This window comes from Cygnus olor, chromosome 3 (genome assembly GCF_009769625.2).
Source record: "Cygnus olor isolate bCygOlo1 chromosome 3, bCygOlo1.pri.v2, whole genome shotgun sequence".
Taxonomy (NCBI): Eukaryota; Metazoa; Chordata; class Aves; order Anseriformes; family Anatidae; genus Cygnus; species Cygnus olor.
Genome location: NC_049171.1, coordinates 96939449 through 96960630, shown reverse-complemented (window position 1 = coordinate 96960630; position 21182 = coordinate 96939449). Strand labels below are relative to the sequence as shown.

The window sequence follows — 21182 nt, the reverse complement described above, 5'->3', positions numbered from 1 at the left end:
TTAAAATTAAAACCCTTACATTCATTCAGATAAAATCATGTTTATCGCCACATTATTGATTAACTAACATTGTGCTTTTTGTTTTCTGTTGTTGTCTTTTTTAAATCAACAGCAAAAGTAATATAAAAACTCCCGCATGCTTTTGCAATCTAAAAGAGAGGAATTATGCGAAACAGAATAAAGTATAAAACATGCCACTGGTTCATGAACTTCATTATACGAAGAAGGAAATAAAAGAGCCCCAGCAACAGACAGTTGCCATAGAAACACTCAAGCATCGAATGCTTGTTTACAAGAGACATCTCTCTATTGTTTCTTAAATCCCTTCCTAAGGATGGCAAATCAAAAAGCAATTGAGCATCAAAAAGGAAGAACAGAGATGTTTGAATAGGAAGTTGAACTCAGTACTTCAAAGGTTAAAGGTTTCTAATAATATTGATCCACCCTGTGTTGTTGTGTGTTTTTTTTTTTTTTTTCCTCTGCTTAGGTTAAATCCCTGCTGTATCACTGATTTATACTTAATTTTCACGCTGGCAAAAATTAAGACAAAAAGTAAGGCACCAAAAAAAAAACCTGCCCTGTATAACAACAAGCCTCATTAGTTACTACAGCCGAGGTGAAAACGTGCAAGTACTTGAGCTGCATGTTGTGTTTCTGATTAAGATCCCATAAACAGGTTATTTCCTTATGCTATGTCTCATTTTGTCAGTTGAACGAGACGCTGAATCCAGGAATTCAGAAGTATCAATACAAAATGTAAGGATGGTTTATTCCCAGTCCACATAGCCAGTCCTTTGTCAGAACAAACACCGAGTTACAAGAAGCACATCACCCTTGCTGGTAGCATCAATTTGTTTACCAGACTTCTAATTCCTTAGTAAACAGAATGGAGGTTCTTCTTAATTAATGGCAGACTTCTTGGGGGCGGGGATGTATAAAACGATATGTTTTCCCCATCTGGCTGATTGGTATTTTCAGTAACAAAAGCTACACCATAGCCGCACAGACTACAGTGCTAAGCGGTAACGCAACTGCGTTCTTTATGATAGTCTCCATACTTATAAATAGCCCGCTGATGCAGATCATAGCGATGCTCTCTGCAATCTGCTCTCCAGTCATTTAAAACTACATGTAATGTTTGTGGCATGATTGTATCATTTGTAGAAAACTATAAAAAATCCATTCAAAATAAAAATCTGATAGACAAACGAACATGCTGCACATGCTTCAATGGAGCAAGAAAGATGCCTCATATTTTACTTCCTTTGCTGCAGCACATTTTATTACTTGGTAAAGATTCCTTTTTCCTTAAGGATTTTTTCCAAGATTCACTTCCGTTGCTCTTGTCATTACATCCAGTCTCAAAATAGTCATAAAATTTGCCTTTACATTCGAGAGCATGGGTGCCTCTTACAGGTTCACAGTTTAGTGGGGCACTGTCGCGCTCAGGTTCATTACTGCCTTTCTCGTCAGCAAATTTTGCCTTTTCCTGATTACCGTGAGGCCTGCCATTGGTGACGAATATTTCGTTAGCGGGTATCTGGTCGTCGCTCCTGTAAGAAGAGGCACTGCCAATGTCATAATCCACCTGCTGGGAACAGCTGGGCAAAGAAATGGGGGAAGAGGAGGAGGAAGAGGAGGAAGTATTTTCTGTACTGGCACTGACCGAGTAGGGTAGGTTTAAATAGTGACTGCCACACTCTTGATAGAAGCAGCACGTGTGGATCTTCTCGTACTCCTCCTTGGCCATACGGAGACGTTTTCTGTATGGACAGTCCTGAGGCACGAACCACTCCTGTGGTGAGGTGCCACCAAAGGAGCAAGCAGAGAAGCACCAGTTGTTCTGCATGATGATTTCTCCGTGGATTCGCTTCATTAAGTTGTTGATGAGGACGGATCTCCTCAGGTAGACTTCAGGGTCGTCAATGAACTTCAGCTTTTCCAAAGACATGTAAAGAATATGGGCCCGCTCCTCAAACACTGAGATTGTCTGAAAATGCAAAAGACAGAAGATACAGAACTGAAGTCAATCAGTTTTGCTCCAGGCAAGAGAAAGAAAACGAAGCACAGTATTCACTCCATGTCACTGCTTTTCTCATTCTCTTTCTCAAGCACCTAGAAGTGGCTTCCCATTTTGCACACCCGCATGACTGGGGACCTGCTTTTTCTTGTCCACAGAACACCCCGGGCTGAGGTGTAACCCCATTATATATCCAGAGGCACAAACCCAGGACGGGAGAGTGAAATCTCAATCTGGCTCTTTACTTGCATCTGGGGCTTAGTCATAAATTTGTAGTGCAGTTTTGCTCCAGTCATGGGGGGGTTCTTTGATGTAAGCGGACCCAGTCCCATCCCCTGTGGGGCTTTACAGAGCCCTGAAGCCAGGCAAAGGTCCCTCCGTGTGGCCTCTCTGCAGCATGGACTGCCAGAGGTTTGTGAGATGTGGCCGGCAGCAAGTGCCGGAGCAGCTAATCCACCGCCAGCGGGAGAGGCCCTCCAGCCAGAAGGCCTCCATATGCCATGCTCTCGACCACTGCTCTTGTGTACAAAAACGCAAGCAGGGAGGGAGGCAGGGAAAAACCCATCTCAAAGCATTGCAGCATCTGGAGAGCAGCTGCTGGCCCGCACACTACACCCTGCGCTCCACGGGACCGATGGGAACGTGGGTAGGCAGGGACAAGGTCAGGAAACGAAGAGGGGATGGGGATTTGCAGAAATCCTGGCCAGGAGCCTGCAGATTCGTTCCCCCTGCCACGGTCCTTCCAGGACTCCCTTTCTCGGCACTGGCAGCGGGAGCAGGTTACTGCCCCCGGGAGGCCCCGGGATCTGCACTGTAATCGCTACCCTGGGAATCAAAATAGAGAGGGGGTAATGCACGCTACTGTAAGCAGCATTAACTAATTTTCATTTTTAGTAAGAATTTGGTTTGCGTAGGAGGAGAGAAGCACATCACAAAGAGAGGCTGCTCTAAATCCCCCCCATCTGTGGCTTGATCATTCTTCCCTTTCCCACATGGTTACAGCATTTTTGCAGAGTGGAAGTCGTAGCTATGAGGACTGAAAGCGCTTAAAGCACAGCTGCTTTTCACATCCATTCAGCTCTCCTCAGCCCTCCAGCTCTTTCCACAGCCTGGGCCTGGCTGCAGGACTCAGAAGCAACACAGAGCCTCGTAAAAACAAAAATTGGCCATGTTTCCAAGCAAGTTCACAGCCGAAGCTCTTCTTTGTTAGAGAGAATAATTCTCTATAACAAAAGACCCATTTAAACTTATATTAACCCTACAGGTTAACCTGCATCCTTTACACGTGCTGTAGTAACTGACAGGGAACCCTTAAAAGCCTTGAGCACGCGAGGATCATCCTGGAGATAGGTCCTGGAGAGCCATCAGCAGGAACCAGTCATCAGGGGCCTTCTACCACAAGTGGTCACCAGCAGCCCTGGAGATGGGCTTTGGGGCCTACGGGACAAACCACCTGACAGTGTAATGCTCTCCTTGCTGGGCAGAGGAGGCACAGAAAGCGTACAAAATTCAAAATAATCTGGGGGGAATCCTCCCTCCCCCAGATCTCTGGGTTGCAAAGTAGGGGGGATATCTGTGCTGGACAGCAGGGCCTGGTGGCCCAGGGTTTCTGGCGTGATAGGTGTCTACAACAGCCCAGGAGTCTGAGCCAGGCCTCTCTCGCCAATACCTCTACAATGCTTTTTGGTGCTATTAGAAAGGGACAGGCAACAACTCCTCTGCTTGTGAGGAAAATAATCACTAATGCAAAAAATCCACCAATCTATCCAAGGAAAAAACTGGCCGAAATCAGAGAAAGGTGTGACACGTGGGAGACACGCTCGCTAAACAGAAGCCATTTTTTGCCACCCTCGTTGCTCTCTTCATTGCTCCGGGTGCAGCCCGAGCACCTTCTGTAGTTAACGGTGGGGCAGTTTTCCACCTGCCGGTCAATCACTTATCCCCAGCCGATGCTCTTCGTAGCTGAAAAATTCCTTCGGCTGCTCTAAGGTCCAGCTCAATGTTATGGCCCGCTTCTCCTCCATCCAGGGCAGCAGTCGTGGCTGACCTCCCCACCCGGCACCATGGCAGGGGATAGGCACCACACCCTCCACTCCTCCCAGGAGGTTGCCTCCACGGTGTAGGAAAAGGTCATGGAGAAGCCTCAGTGCTCTGCACCTCGGCCTGTTTTAGTGTCCATCTCTGGGGCTCTGGCGGCACTGCCACCTTCTGCGAGCGGGGCTTCCAGCAGAGCAGGGCGCGTCCTGTCCTCTCCACCTGCACCAGTGACAGGGCAGTGCTGGGACCCAGTGGGATGCTGCGAGGCGGGGGGATGTCCCAGGGGTGTCCCAGGGGTGTCCCAGGGCACAGGACGTCCTCAAGCACGTCAGTCCCGGTGTTGGGCTCCTCACAGGGCTGCACCCCTGGCGAACAAGAGCACCACATCTCCCAGAAAAAAAGTCAGATTTCAATTTACTTATTCACCGGCCTGGGAAACGGCTGCTCTAATCCCTCCCTTGACAGCTTTCGTTAAAAAAAAAAAAGAAAAATTCTTTCACTTACTAATCTGTTCTTTCGGAGTTATTAGCTTTTTAATAAACAGGATTAAATACCGAAGGCGCTCGTACTCCCTTTTCGAGTCATTCTGCTTCTCCAGAGGCTCTCTAGCCCATCTGGGGCACAGGGAACCTGCTGGTATTTTCTCCCCTGCAAAAAGTTTGGAGTGAATGGGGAATTGTGGGCCCTTCTTATTTACGTTCATTCTTCATTTCTGGTGTTCAAACTCTACCAAACTGCTTCTGTACACATGGTATAAACTATCTAAGAACAAAAGAATCTGGAAAAAAAAAGTTATTCTGAGCATTGACACTTAGAGTTGTTATAAATGCAGAAATGCCTTTGCTTCCTAGGCAGTTTGCTGACAATAAAACAATAAATGTGAGCAAGCGACAACTATTTGTTTCTGGGCAAACAGCTGGATCGCTCCCCTAATTTCAGCAGAGTATTTCAGCCTTTTGGAAACGGGTCAATGACTGGTGCTAAGCCTCTGAAACTCGGGGTGAAAATAACGGCTATGAGAAAACATACTTTATGCGCACAGCTGCCGAGCGGTGGATGGAAATCCTCTTCTTCCACATATTTCCTTTTAAAGTATGTGATCTTGGATGTCGCTACAGGATCTGAAATTCCCCTGTAATGCGATCCTGCGGGCAATAAATCAGACAGGACAAACGACACGCGGTTTGCCGGAGGTCCTCCAACCCAAATCTTTTTTCCCGATGAAGGGAGCCCGCTGCTGGGGCTGCGAGTGGGGAGAGGGGACAGGACGGGATGGGGGGCCATGGGATAGGATGGGGGGCACACGGGACAGGATGGGACAGGGTGAGGGGCCATAGGATGAGATAGGACAGGATGAGGGGCCATGGGATGGGACGGGGGGCACATGGGACGGGATGGGATGGGACAGAACGGGATGGGATGGGGGGGGGGGGCCACGGGACGGGACGGGACCTACCTGAGGGGGGGGTCCCGGTGGCTGGCGGTGCCGGAGCGGTGCCGGGGGCTGCGGTGCCGGTGGCGGTGCCGGTGGCGGTACGGCCGCAGGCGGGCGGCTCCCAGAGGGCTCGGTAGGCGGCGAGGTCGGCGGCTCCCTCGGCGGCGCTGGGGCGGCCCAGCCGCTGCATGGGCAGCACCAGGGTCATGGCGGGGGCCGGATCCTGCGAGCGAAGCGGCGCCGTGAGATCCCGGCCCCAGGACCCCCGGCACCCCCTCCAGACCCCCGACACCCGGGCACCCCTCCTGCTGGCCGGCCGCCCTTCTGCCGGGCGCCTATCTGCACTGTTACCATCATCATCACCATCATATTAATATTATCATTATTAGTACTATTGGTACTGTTAATACACTATGATTATTTTGCCTTCCCGCGGCCGGAGACGGAGCCGACCTCTCTGCCACAAAGGGCGCGGGGGCCCCGCTCCCTCCGCCGCCCCCGGCCCCGGCCCCGACCCCGACCCCGACCCCGACCCCGACCCCATCCCGGACCCCATCCCCGTCCCGTCCCGTCCCGTCCCGTCCCGTCCCGCCCCGCTCACTCGCTGCCCGGCTCGGCTCACTCGCTGCCCATTCTCCTCCTCCTCCGCAGCTGGCTCTGCCCGGCTCTGCCCTGCCGGGAGCCGCAGCCCGGCACCGGGAGGAGCAGAGGGGGGGGGTCGGGGCCGGCCGCCCCCCGGCGCCGGCGGGAGCAAAGTTTGAGCGAGGGGCAGGGGACGAGCCCGCAGCCACCCACTTCTTGGCAGGGAGCGCGGAACAATGCGCCCAGAGCCGGCCCCTCCCTCCCTCTCCTCCTCCTCCTCCTCCTTCTCCTCCTCCTCCTCTCCCCGAGGAAGAGGGATGCGGTTCCCCTTCGCGCAGCCCCCCCGGAGGAAGGCCCGCAGGTGGGCAGGTGGGATCCCAGCTCTGGCTTGCGGTACCAGCTAGAGGCAAAAAAATAAAATAAAAATAAAACAACAAACCGCAGCAGAAGAGGGAGGAAAATAAACCATCCCCATCTGCCGCGTGGTTTCCCCAAGTCCGGGAGGGATGCACGGGGCTGCTGCTGGGCTCGGGTTTTCGGCTCCCGCACCCGCGGGGCTGCCCCTCTGCGCCCCACCGAGGCAGAAAATGGGAGAGGAAGGGAAGCAGGCTGAAATCCCCCAGCCTTTTGCCCCAGTAAAGGCCACCCTGCAGATGTACTGGAAGATGCCCAAGCCCCTTCCTCCTCATCGATGTATTATTTTGTAGCTTAAAACATGCTTACGAGCAAGGAAACCTACCCTATGTGAGACCCTCTGACATTTTCTCTCACGTTAACGCCCTCTTGCTTTCCCTGGGCAAAGAAAGAACGAGGCAGGGAATGACGAGCCACCAGGGAGGTAACCCGTGGCACAGCCGAGGTCCTGCATTTATTCCCCGCACCTTCTGTTTCCAGCTGAGTCCCGACACACGGAAAGACTTCTCAAAACCACAAGTGGGTCAGGGCCAAAAGAAACAGCTGAGAACCAGCTCAAAAGTCATGCGTTTTGTGGCTGAAAAGGTTGGGCTGCTGTTAGAAAGCACCCATGGACTCTCCTCGTTAATCTGCGCCGAGGAATCGCTCCCAGGGAGACATCAATCTTCTGATGTTGGCCTGATGTCAACACTCAGTGCTCGTCCTTGGAGAGTAAGGGCTGGAAGAAACTCACCACTGCGCTGGGAAAGTCAGGATTTCTTTGCTCCTAATGAGTTCAGCATCCCTTTGTGGAATTCTTTTATGAGAACAAAATTGGACTCGGAGCTGTCGACCGTGCATTTTGTTACCATATTTCATCACAAGTAAGTCTTTCCGCGCTTAAGCAGAAACACACAGGAAGGAAGGAAGGAAGGAAGTGTTGGGATGCCTTCTGCACACTGCTGCTGATTTATCTCGAAAAAACTGACTTCTCTGGACAGCATGTAAAGTAAATGAACTGCTTCTGCTATTTACAACATGCAAAATTAATAGAGGCAGGCCAGTTAACTTCCATAAACAGCTACTGTCCACGCACATTCGCTGTGTTTCCAAATGGAATAAAACCAAGGCATAAATAATAGAGCTTCCCGAGGAGGAAAAAAGAAAAGGAAAACCAAAACCCCAAACCAAGCTTGTGGGTCTGGGCGTGCTTTACAAAGCTGCAGAGGTGGCACTCAGCTACAAAATAAGCCCCATTTTGTAGCAGAGGAATTGTTTCAGTGCAGGGAAGCAGAGAACCAGCCTTTTTAAGAGGCTCCTGACGCTGGGCATGCTATTTGCTCTTGTTTGATTTTCAGAAGCGCTCACTGCCAGCTGCTGCAAATGAGTGGGAAGGGAGCTGCGGGTACGCAGCACGTCGGCAATCAGCCTCCTGCAAGGTGACGCTGGACACCGCAGAACCGAGAGCCTGAAGCACGAGGGGATGTTTCTGAGGCAGTGTGGCTGCACCCAGCCCAGAAACAGGACCTCTGGCTTTGCTGTGGGAGCTGCCGTGCCGTTTCTCCCCATTACAGGCAGCAAAATCCCCTCCTGAGCATTTTGCCAGAAGTCACACAGCAAATCAGTGTCAGAGCCAGAACGAGAGCCAGATCACATCATCCCCCAGCCATAAGCCCAACCCATTTATAATACATTATCGTATGCAATGGAGGGATTTCATCAAAAATCCCATTCATTTCAATGAGACTTTGCAGAACAGCACACGCATTGTTGCATTTCCATTAACACCACTGGAAATAAAGGATGAAAGATGTACATTTGAGCATACAATACATTTACTATACAAAATTACAGCGAAAGGTTGACACTCGGGGCTGGATTCAATTTTGAAAAAGCCATTTGGGAGCCTTGTGTGGGCTTCAGTGGCATGGAAGCCAGGCAGGGCTTTTTATTGAACCCAGCCCTCCATCCTTAGGCTACCACAATTTTTCCATTTTGCCAGCCAAATGCACGCAGCGCGAGGACACCCTGAGGCACATGCAGCAGCCCGAAGGTTAAAACGTCAAACTTTTTCCGTACGCAGCTTTACACAGCAAGACTACTACGCATTGCTGCTCTACTCCATTTGCTGGGTTTTCTCTCACTGTTCCTCCAGAGCCATTATGATGTTAATGAGAGAACTGTAATGATGCCATTCACATTATAACAAGCCTGATGCTATGTCAGTGAAAAGGGCTTTTTATACACTTCCAGAATGCCTCAAAAAAAAACAAACTTAAATATAAAATGCTTGTTACCGCAATGTTGCAGGTCTTACAAGATCAAGAAAGACAGGAGAATAGACTTAGGGTGGCCATTCCTTTCCTAACTCCTGGGTTTGCACCCAAGCGCTGCGGAGTTAGCACATATTCTGGAGCATTCTCAGTGCACAGCAACGTGGCTTGAGGAGAGAGTTATGTCTCCTAGCTGTACGATGCCACTCTTAACATCTGGACTGACGTGCTTAGAAAATATAATTGCCATCAGCTTGGTAGCTGTTCCCTTCCTGGCATTATCTGAAATTCACACCACAGAAGCGATGGGAGTCCCCCGTGGATGAGACCCAGACCCTAACCAAGCAAGCGGCACCCAGAGAGGAGGAGGGAAAGCCACAATCCAGCACCCAGACCAGTGCAGGAGCACGAAAAGTGACAAAACCAGCCATGCCCTGCATGCACTGTTCCAGCCTAACCTCACTGCTAACTCCCTGCTCTCTGCCACGCAGTTTGGGGGCCCCAACTTCCCTGCCGGAAGACGGGTGCCCTGTGGGCAGCCACGTTGTGGAGAAGGGCACAGAGGCTCCCAGAGGAAAGCAGTGGATGCATGAGGACACCAGCAGGGACAACGGTGGAATGGTGACAGCTTGGGCAGAGCTGTGACAACCTGGAGTGTGAAATTAAAACCCTGCTGCCGGAGAGGTGGGGGGTGGCTGGGCGCTGACCGCAGCGCTGGATGGAGAAGAGGATGTGGGAGCTCGTGGCTGAGCAGATCGAGCTGGCCGATAGGCCTGGAGCTCGAGGAGGAGGAAGTGAGAAACAGAGATGGGAAATTAGGAGGACCTTGATTGAAACTGGGTGAAATCTTCTGGGTGGGTGAGCACGGAGCTGCGGTAATGTTATGGAGGAAGCAGTGGGCACACTGGGGACACCGACTCACCGTGCACTGGGGAAATCAAGTCATGGTAAACGAAAGTGAAGAGTCAAAGGTGATCCCTGCACCCAGGGCTCTGGTGGCAAGGAGAAGGGTGAGGCTGCAAGCACTGGGTAAAGAGGAACAGCACCTAGAATTAGCATTCGGCACATCAGTTGTGCTGAAGTTAAACAGAAACTGAAGTCGGAGTTCCAAGGGGCAGCTGGCAGCAGGAGGCCGCGAGGCTGTGCAGCTCTGGGCTGCAATGGCTTTCTACTGCCTCAGCCTCACCTGGCTTCAGGAGCACATGTAGCGCCGTAAGCGCGGTGTGAGGGTGCAGCAAGATGGTTACGGCTGGCCGGAGGCCCTGGGCTGGTCGGGTGGCAGGTCTGGGTGCCAACAGGGTCAGTTCCGCTCCTCAGCCTGCTGAGGTACAGATAAACCACAGGCCTGCCAAGCCTGTATTTTCCCTGTATTTCTTGGCCTTCACTTCAGGGAAATTCAAGGAATCCACTGTTTTTTTCTTTCTTTTTTTTTTTTTTTTTCCTTCAAGAAACAGACTTACTGCTCAGTTGAAAGGGAATTGACTCATAGTCTGAAATTGTGTCAGGATATAGCTTTTCCATGAAAGTGTTTCAAAGGTATCTTCAATTCCTTAACTTCTTTCCTAATTTGAATGGTACAAATCCAGATGCTCCAGTATCTCTTCCGCAGGATGGAATTTCAAGCAAATATTTCTCTGCCTTTCCCAACTCCCACATGCTAAATATTTTTCTTTTAATTATTTTCAACTGAATTCTTCCCATAAAAACCTTCTGGAATTTCTTTGTCCCAGTTTGTCAGAGTTCCCCAGTTTTCTTAGCAAGCACACTTTCAGATTAAAAAAAAAAAAAAAAGATCTTTTGAATTCCTAGCAGTTGTGTTTTCTTCTGCTTCTGGTTTCTATAGGAGGTTTCTATGCTGATAGCAGAGGTTTCCTTTTTTATGTCTTTCTTTGGAGGTACGTCACCTCCCGGTGCTCTTGAGGGCCTGTATGCAATGAGCTCCTAAATGGTGGTTGTAACAGTTACAGTTTGCACCAGAACTTGTTCAAGTATAGAAAATGCAAATAAATTTGCAAATTGTTTTTTTTCCCCCCTCTGGCAGATCTGAAAAAGGTGGCATTAAGTTTAGTGCAGCCACCTCCTGAAGCATGCGTGTCCTGCCTGCTCTAGGAGAACAATAAAGCTCCGTTGGTATTTATTCCAATAAGTGTAAATATTTTTTTCCAGTGTTCTTCGCCAAAACGTCTCGTATGCTCTCCACCTCCGCCCCGCTGGTGGCTGCGTGACTCTGCCAGACAAGCACAGCTCCCTCCAGGATTCAGCTCAGTTTGCCAAACCAGGTCAGTGTCCCAATGGTAAGCAGTGCTTCTGCAGCAAGGTGCGAGGGGCCGTGTGCCTCTGGTGGGCTTCCCTCTGCAACAGTTCTTGGCACTGAATAGGGGCCAGGTGTTGTTACAGTGACCGAAGTCAGAGAGAAGACTGGGTTACACCACTAGGGCTGGTCTGAGGCAGCAAAGCCCTTCTGCTACATACGGAGACTTCTCGAATCCCAAGGCAGTTCTCGTTCTTTAAGAGGTACCAAAGAAAACCGCTTCCCCAGCTCGCTTTCGCTCCCGTGCAGCAGCATACGCATGTCACCGGCATCATAAATTAGATGTTTTATGGGGTTAATTATATCACCTTCTTCACTTTCTGTCTGCTGAAGAAAGTAAACAAAGCAAACAGAGAAGTGTTTGGGAACAAAGAGCGAGCTGTCTGCCACTGTGCCCTGTGCTACTTTCCACGAAGAATGACTGCTATTATTATTCTTTTACAAGTTTCCTTCTAAGGGAAATAAACACCAAAGGTAGGATTCCAAGGAAATGACTCACAAATATTGGCAACAGCCTCCGAAAATTGGAACCAGTCTTCGCAAAAGCCTTAAGCAGAATGCTAACCCGTCTTATTGCAAAATAAACTTCTCCCATACGAGCCGCACTCTGGCTCTGTGCGTGTGTGCGCGCGTGCATGTCAGGAAGCAGGGACCGGAGCTGCACAAACCATTTCACATCCCGCCCCCCTCTTCCCTCTGGGACATGGCTCCTGGTGCCATTTTTAGCTGGAAGCTGGAAATTTTTAATAACTGCCTGAGTCATCCCCGAGAGCGGGCGGGAGGAAGGGGCCATGCCTCACTTTGCCATGCAGCGCCTGCCCTCCCCACCTGCAGCACCCGGGGGGCCAGTGGCCAATTCACTGCAAGGTGATTTACAAGGGCTGGCAAGCGCCTCCACCCTACAGCTGTAAAAACGAGGGGCAGAGCGGGGAACAGATTTTTTTTAATTATTTATTTTCCCCAATCCCCTGCCATTGCATTGGATTCCGCGGGGCGGGATCAGCCTGTAATAATCTGTTCCCAGACAGCAAGCTACCCGTTCAGATGTGCAGAAGGTAACCGTGCCCCGTGACTCATATTTTATTTCTTAACCGGGAACCCTGGGAACCAGGAATGCAGACCTTGGAAAATCAGACAGCTGAGCAAAATCAGTGTGGCAGGATTACCATCTACAAACAGAATAATCTGCTTTGCATATTTATTTCTCAGCTGTTAAAAATATTGAGTCACAAATGTATTTTCTGTATCACTTGTAATGCACACGTCCGAAAGCGCTACTGCTCGCTCATGTTACTTTTGGGGGTTTGTTTGTTTTGGTTTTGAAAATGTAAATTCGGTTAGACAAGAGCAACAAAAACTGCAAATCTTGCACCAAATTCCTTTGCAGCTCGGTTCTTCTTAAGCAAGGCTTTCAACTTAGAGAATCTGGTCCCCCCCTTCGTTTCCTTTGCAAAATCCTATTTAACCACTCCAAACCAAGCTGAAGTAAACAGGGACCCCTGTCTGGAGTCAGATTTTTTTTTTTAGCAAGTCCCTTTACAGCATGCATAATACTGACTGGCAGCCAAGTACCTACTTAAGACACTAAAGGCTGCATTAGTGGAAGTTTTGTGTCTGGTTCATGGTCTCTGGCACTGCCAGGTTGTTTCTCAAGCCTATAATTCATTGAGTGCCCACCAGATGCTTTTTCCAGCAGGACGCTTCAGGTGGGAATGGATTAGCCACTCACTTCTGTGCTCTGGGGACATCTTCCCAAAGACAGGCTTGCTGGGCTAGCGCCACAAATTACAGTGTTAATAGGAAATACCGTATTTTGATGTAGAACTTCTTATTGGACTGAAATCTTTTTTTCATCCCAAGACTTACAGCATTCAGATCAGCGCTTACTAACATGACTTCGCCCATTTGTCTCCCAGTCTCCTTGTCTGTGCTCCGGTCTTCAGACTTCAGCATTACTGATCTTTAAAAGCAAGCAAACAAAATCAGATCTATTTCATCAAAATTTACAGGGCTTTATTTATTTTTCAATTAGCAGTGCAGAGTCAAAATATTATTTAAAAAATAAATAAATAAAACCTTTTTGGTTCAGTGACTCCAACCTATTGATTTAACAGTTAAGTGAAAGGCCATCTCTTACAATCAGGGAAAAATAACATAAAATACTCATACGGTATAAGTTAACCTTGCAACCAAGGAAAGTGAGAAAAAAAGAAGTCTGGTGCAAATGAAATTGAGGTGAGAAAACCAATGGAAGTAATGAGAGGGTTAATGTAAGATCAGAGACATTTACAAGAAAAGCACTCCTCTGCACAATTTGTCATTGCAAAAGCAAATGTGGCAGATTTTGACTGTCCTTGGACAGATATTCTGTTAGCATCGACGTTCAATTATTTAGATGGTGCTACAGAAAGTGATTATTCTTTTCACTTGAAAAGTAGCATAAAAAACGTGAAGTTATTCTGATTTTCATTTAGCGATCCGTTCTGCAGCATGTGTCCTCATCGGGGCTAGGAGCGGTAGTGCCACAACGCACAGCAGCAGTTCTTCCTCTAGGACTGAAAGGCGCCCTTCATTCATGCTGTGTTTTTTGGGAGCACTCCCATTACTGCGAGGGTGGTGCAGTCCCAAGTGGATGATGCATGGATGGTCCTGGAATACATCAGAGCCCCGGGGCCTGGGGGGATGCCTGAGCTAAGCCCCGCAAAGCCCAGGGCAGCAGTTTTCTAGCTTGGGTGAGTTGTGACTGGGGACTTGCGATTGCTGTCGTTTAAACAAAATTGTGCAGCAACACCTGCGATTTCAATGGAGTACACAAGTCCTCAAATTAAAAAAGAAATAGAAAAAGGAAGATATGGGGAAGTGCTTGTGTATTACTCTATATCTCCACTTTACCTACAGTGTTGATACAGTATTGTATTGATACTCAGTACAGTGCCTACATCCACGCTTGCCGTCACCTCCAGAAGCAATAATAAAGACACCGTATATACTGCCCTTCTCAAGCATGCAGCCAGGAGCTGAACAGAGACTTTTTTTTTGCTAAAAGGAGAGATTTTTAAACTTCACTATCAGTTCATCCATCAAACCACCAAGAAAAACTGAATAATGATCAGCTTCGGCTCAGTTATTCAGTTGATTTATTTTTGTCATTGCAATCAAGCTGTAACAGGAACTCTGTAATAAAATTTAGATATCATCTTAAACTTCCAAAGTTTTTTGCTTGTTTGTTTGCTTGTTTGTTTGTTTTTGAGCTCTAACTTGGCTACTGTTCCACGATAATGAGTTAAAGATTCGTTTCCTTCCCACGTCTGCTTCTGCTCGACACATTCCCGTTCACCATCGCTCTCTGTCACCAAGGCTCTGTGCTTCTCGCAAGGACTTTCCTCGCCCCGCTGCCACACCAGCCCCATTCCCCAGGCGCACCTCCTTCTGTGAGCAGTGTCACTGAGCACAATGGGACCGCTCAGCCCAAATAAAGCTGGCAAAGCCCAGCCCCGTGAATAAAAACTCAACCAGTCCAGAGACAGAAACGGCCTCAGAGAAACGTAGCAGGGCACCGCGCCGAGAGGGACCAGCCCAACTCGAATGCCGCCAGAAGCAGGGGGCCAAGTTTCTGCTGCAGGCCTGGGAGAAGTTTGTGCAAGGCTACCCAAGATCACCCCAAGCTGGAAGGGCGGCTTGCTGTCGGTAACGGGCTCGAGCAAGTCATTAGTAAGAGCTAGCGAAATACGCCCTGCTTTTCTTTAACATAAGGACATCTCAGCTTCCGAAGGATATATCATCTTAAAAAATAAATCCCAACAGCTAAAAATCTGGATGCTGAGAAATATACCATTCAATTACAAAGAAAATTATATGAGCCTCCTGTGTGTGGTTCTGCTCTCAAAAAGCATTAGCAGCTTCTTACGACTCCGCAGCAATAAGAGAGCAATTTCTTCACTTAGGGAAGCACAGTAAATCAGAAATAAAAGGTCCTCAACAAAAACATCTAGGCAGCAATTTCTAATCTGAGGCGCAGAAAAGGAGTTAAAAAAAAAGAAAAAAAAAAAAAAAAAGAAACATAAGAGCATAGCCAACGATTGAGAAATAAATTGGTAGGAGAAATTATTCTGGGAGCCAGAGTGGGTCACAGTACGTTAAACTGCAGACTGCGTTTGTTGGTTTGTTGTCTGAAATTATTCCAAAAACAAAATTATTCCAAGAAAGAAGGATAAATATCCTTGAATAATCCAAACCAAAAATCAAATACAAAAGCAAGAGTATTACTTAGTTGGATCTCAGGTCTGTGTCATCTTGAAAGAATTAACTACTTGCCCAGGTTTTGCTCTCTGTTTGCTTTTAAGTACACGGGGAAAGAATCAGGGAACGTAGGGAATCAGGCTGGGCACTACAATTAAGTTTCTTAGTCAGTTTATATAGTGTATGTGTTTTTAAATACAGTTGACTTTTTTTCTCCCCAAATCTGATCCTGGTAATACAGAACATACACCATGTTTCAAAGTATGCTTGTACAAAGGAAGTGATCACTTCAGTAAAAGCCCAAAGTTAAATATATAAATTTGAATGCAGATTTTGGAACTGGGATTCATTCTCAGGGCCACTATACGCCGCAGCACGGTACCAAGCAGCAGCAGTCGGATTTACCTGGTAGCACCTCAGCAATTCCACACGCAGGTGTCAGCATCAAGGCTCGTGACAGCTCCTGAGCGCTCGCTGATCCTCGGGGTGTCAGGCCCCTCTGGGTCTGTGTGCTAGGAACTACACATCCACCATGAGGTTAAGAACAAAAGTAAACGTATAATTGAAGAAACAATGAACAAACTACTATTTCTGCTAAGTGAGCAATAATATAGTTTTATCAGAGAGTTTCACAAAATCTAAATGAATGGATTCACTCTTTATGCATTTTCATCAACGAAAGCGACCAAGTCAGTTACCTGTGGCCTGTGTGTGCTGCTCTGGGGCCCTCCTGGTGCGAAGTAGTGTAATGCATCCATGCTTTGAATTCCACGTTGAAAGATTTAAGCACCCATATAAAGCTGGACTTTCATAGTTTTTAAATCTGTGAAGTGAACACCTTCATATGCATTTTAGAGGCTGTTGCTTTTAAGGTGACTTCTGTTTCAGTTGATAAAGCATCACGCAGTAAGGGTGGTTTAAAATAACTGAACGTGACCCCTCTCTGTACGTACAGTAACTTACATTTGGGGGGTTAGCAGGCTGACACCATTCTTTTCACACAGAGAGTTTCAAGCTAAGCAATTCCAGTATCCACAAAGCATTTTCCTTCATTTTTATGCTGCCAAGGACTCTTATGGTCATACTTCTTTTTCTCCATCAATTAGCTATATTTGGAAATAAATTTATTAAAAAATCCTAAAGAACTGATGTATATAGAAAATCCTGTCTATGGGAAGCTGCAATATTTACAGACCTTCATCTTGTCCACGATATCCGAAGAGCTTAAACTTATCAGAAATCTTTCTGCAAATCTGCAATATTTCTGAGATTTAAAAACAAAAACTAACAAAAAAAAAACACAACAATGTACTTCAATTCAAATCAGTTAAGGATTTCTTCACTTGTTTAGAGGCTATTTCTCAGTATCTGTAGGCGCATTATGACTAAAATACATGAGCCAGCTACTCCTCCTACAGGTCAACACATTGATATCTTGGTTGTTCAGAAAATGCTTCTGGTGGCAGATTTTTTCAGTGCCCCAGCCTGATGATAGGCAGCATGGTATTTCTAGAGGGAAAGGAGCATTTTCTGCTCTCTGCTGCAGAAGAGATGAAGCTGTGATCTCATTTGTTTGCTTTCATTAAAGATCCTGTAAAACATTTTATAAGGGTAGGCTCATTAAACTCAAGGCTTTGGCCATATTCCAGCTCCATTACTACCTACCTGAAAATTTTCCTATTAGATTAGGATCAATGTATCTGTCTCCTCCTTTAAACTGGTGTGCAGCAGTGTCCTGAACTGCCAAGCACTTTCTAGGCTTCATCTTCAAACTGGCTCATTTCAGGGTTAGGTTAAGACTATCAACCCACTCACTTGACAGAGGACCATAGGCTACAATAAGTATTTGTAAAATGTTTCAATATACACTTTGAACTGAAAAGCGTAATTCCACATCATACCCGGAAAAGAAACCAGGTAAGATTATGTGCAGTAACTTGATGAGAAATCTAGTGGATACCAGTGAAGGCTGAAGATCTAAGTACATACCATCATGATGTTTTAACATTTTTAAAATCCACTCCTCACATAAACGACATCGCTATTTTTTGTGCGAGGCAGAAGCGTTTATCTCACAGTGGTTATATGTGATAAAAATTCATTGAATCGTTTTACGGCTTTTGTTCTTTGGAGTGCAGCATTTACTGGGGAGGTTTAATTTGGATTGCCCAGAATGACAATGAACAGTGTAAGTGTATTCTGGTCTTCAGGCTCTTGATATAATAGATGTTATGCGGCATGTCTACCTTTTGAGAAAGCTTTCAGTGAAATGTTATGCATAATTAGAGAGGGTGGGATATACACTAAGAGAAGAACAATTCCTTGAAATATTTCTGGCAGTGAAACGCTTGCCTAAGGGTGAATCAATCCATTCCACAGAAAAGCCAAAAATGAAGTGGAGGAGCAAATCTGCGTGTGAGATGTGCGGTGGCTTGGGTACCAGCATCCTTTATAAACGGTCTGGAAATGCCTGCTTTTGAATTACCTGCAGCTATTACCATCTCTCAGCTTTCTGGTGCTCCCACATCGGTCATGCACCACCACCCTTTCTCTCAAAGGGCTCTCCCAGGGTCCAAGCGCAGCTATCAGCAACCCTTCTACAGCGACTCCTGTCAGAAAATGCCTCAGGGCCATCTATGTCCTTGAAGCGGATTGGGACAAGTGGTCTGGGGGTGGAAGGAGGGGGGAAAAAAAAAAAAGAAAAAAAGAGGGATTGTTGTTGGAGGTTTAGGAGAACCCCCAAAATAACATCAAATGTGTTAAATGTATGTCATTTTAGATGGTGACATTCCCATATATTTTCTAATTGATTTTTTGAAAGGCTGAATTACACCAGAACCAAGTAGCAATTTCTATCCCATCAAAAGGACTCTCTGCGATATTTCAGTGATATTTAGAATCAGTTCTGCCTGCCCCTGTGGATCTCACTTCTCAAGTTTTACAAGATTTTTTTCAAAGATGAGAAATGGTTGGACAGATTCCTTGCAGGCAACAGTCATCAATGCAAAATGCCTCCATATTCATAACAGTTGTGTTTTCTTTTCTTTTTTTTAAGGTGGTAGCTACAGGATGACATTTAGCTAAGTGTGGATTACCAGGGGAAGGACAGCTCTGCTCCAGCTGAGCACTTCCACTCCCCTCCTTATGCTGGCACTGGCATTCATTTAAGCTCATATCCAATCATACTGGTGAAGTGTCCTCACTGAAAACTATGTTTTAAAATCTTGTTTGGCTTATTCTGATCCTTCAGTGGTTTGTTGATATTAAGACTGACAAAAAGACTGCATAGCCAAGGCATTCAGCATACACATTCAGTACGTTGAAGCATAAGCCGAAAAGCATTCTTCTGCATACAATACCCCACGCTACAATTTATACAGGGCAATGCTTTAGAGATAGTATTCTATGCTGTCTTTCAACAGAAGATGTATACCAGCTTTATGGATTAATCGTATACTACAATTGGTCATTTAGTGCCTGGATGTATCAACAATGTGGAAGAAAACAGGAATTTGGGCAATTGAAAGTATGGGCCAAGTAAGTCAGCGAGGGCTACAAAGCCGTGCCTGCATCAAATGGGGAATTAAAGAGGATTCCCACTTCCCAGTCCCACGCTTAGACCAACAAATACAAGTTGCTGGTCTTGCTCTCATCCTGATTTATTAAAGGGTGTGCTCAAGGTGCCGGAAACAGCCTGACTGCTATTTCCCAAGCAATGCTACTACTTTACAATACGCACCAGCTCTGTCGATGACAGAAATACACAGAAGTACTCCATCCCAACTGTCGGCTTGGCTGCATGCATAACAGATGGGAGAGACTGAACGGTTAATGCTGTTACTTAGCCTGTTGGCCTGGCTTGTGTGCTCCTAAGTGTTTGATATTGTCTCAGAAAATTGCAACAAGCTTGTGTGACGATTTGCCACTGGGGCTTAGACCTACTTTTTCATGACCTTTAGCCTCGCTGATTGCTTTGGAGCTTTTGTTAAATGGCTGATTAAATACCTCCCCCTCCCCCTCCCTTTTTTTTCTTTTTTTCTTTTAATAAATATGAATGATGCCTATGTTCTATATCTCCCTGATTTCCTAAGAATGCCAGACATTTTCTGGTAAAGGCATTAATTAGCAAAGGCTTGTGTGACTGACATTTTAGTCTACTGGCACTTTAGGTCCCAGCATCAGCAGCTGAGAATGCTGTGATGTCAGGGAAATGTGTTCTTGACTCCCAAAAACAAATGGGATACAAATCTTGTCTCCTTTGGCAGATTTGCCCTTTCTTAACTGTTACGCCACTGCAACAGAACTGATATGACAAGATATAATAATTTAAGCTTTGATTACTGACCGATTACAGTCTTTTATACTCTTATTATTTGTTGAGATGAATTGGCCTGGCATCCTTAATCCCTCCGAACAGCTAACATTTACTTGTAAACAGCAGGCTACAGAGGTTGAACCATCTTCATTGTGGTTCTTGAAATAAGGACTTTCGTTAACAGCAATGAAAGATGGAGTTTTCTTATTTTGCACTAACAGAATTAAAGGCAGAATGTCTTTTTTTTTTTGCATAGTGAAATGAAATAATACAAAAGGCTATGGGGGGAGATTCTATTCTGCCTCTAAAATATACATATTAGTTCAACATGATTTTACACAAATTGACAAGAGGATTTTCATTATTAATAAGATGAAATGTAAGGCTTCTAATTAAGTGGAAAACAAACCACTGTAAACTACACTCAGAACACACAAACCTATTAGGTTTTGAATTTAATACTAAATCATTTATCTAACCCCCAGATGATTTGTTGCATGATCTTCCTTGATGATAATTTATTTAATTTGAGCATTTTTAGGCTTATTTGCTTCCTTCTATCCTTACTATTCTTAAAGCTGATGCAACAGCCAAAATTTTTAGACCCCTATGCTGAAATGTAGCTACTCAAAACGATTAGCAGGTAACAAAATGCCTCAGTACTGCTCTCATTAATTTTGGAATAGTAATTTACAAGTAAAATGAAATGTCTAATATGAAGCAAGCACTAAATTAGAATCACACTGCTGGACTGTAAAAACAAAAACACCAGAGAGAAAATGAAGATTACAAATTTCAGCAGGAAAAATGATAAATAGCCCTTACCCACAGGAGTTTTGGGAAACTAACTAGCGACTTCTAAGTGATTTTAAAATACTATCTAATGTGGAATTTGCCACACGAAGACAACTATTCAGAGAAAACCTTTGACAGGTAAAGGTGCATCTGCATAGAAATGATGCAATTTGGCTCTGTCTGAAGCAATTACTGTTGCACAGAAAGCTATTTAGCAACGAGGAGCATTACACCTAATTCTGCTCAGCTACATACATGAAACATAGCAGACTGAAAGGTGCCACACATGCAGCTGAAAGCTGAATTTGATTCACAGGGTGTATTAACTCTTCTTCACTGCGATCTTTGAGTAGAAAATGGCTGTTCATAAACGGTGAACAAGTACTACCATACTGACTACACATTTCATTTATTCTGCCATGTTTTCACAGCTTCATAAATCCTCAATTTTTAAACAAATATCTGATAGTTCATATATTCAAGTTTTAATAGATCTTGCATCATCTGGAGAAAAACATTTGTGCTGGTTATTTTTTTTTCCTTATATACAAGGGTACCAAGTGTCTTATGACATCTTCTAAATAATATGGACACAAAGTAAATGCTCCTCTTGAAGTTTCTTAAGTACCAAGTATGTACCAGTCTCCATATGGAATGACAAGTTATTTTTAAGTGTATAGTCTTTTGAAAATGCCAGCCTTAACACCAGCAAGTACCACATTATCTTGTTTGTAGAAATCCTAGGATTTGCACAGATGGGTCCAGATGATCAGGATCACACA

General features: G+C 46.0%; 1 protein-coding gene across 4 annotated transcripts; it reads right to left on the bottom strand.

The window, feature by feature from the left end:
* Positions 1–456: 456 nt before the first annotated feature.
* On the bottom strand, positions 457–11695 carry SERTAD4 (SERTA domain containing 4). Of its 4 annotated transcripts, none has more exons than XM_040554063.1 (4): positions 11551–11695; positions 5514–5715; positions 5087–5202; positions 457–1990 (listed from the first exon to the last, which is right to left on the bottom strand). In XM_040554063.1, the coding sequence occupies exons 1-4, from the start codon at positions 11686–11688 to the stop codon at positions 1250–1252; spliced, it is 1197 nt and encodes a 398-aa protein (XP_040409997.1). In that variant the 5' UTR covers positions 11689–11695; the 3' UTR covers positions 457–1249. The 4 variants fall into 4 exon arrangements, with proteins under 4 accessions (XP_040409997.1, XP_040409998.1, XP_040410000.1 ...); XM_040554064.1 differs by lacking the exon at positions 11551–11695 and adding an exon at positions 6514–8209; XM_040554066.1 differs by lacking the exon at positions 11551–11695 and adding an exon at positions 6115–6429.
* Between the last annotated feature and the right edge of the window lie 9487 nt (positions 11696–21182).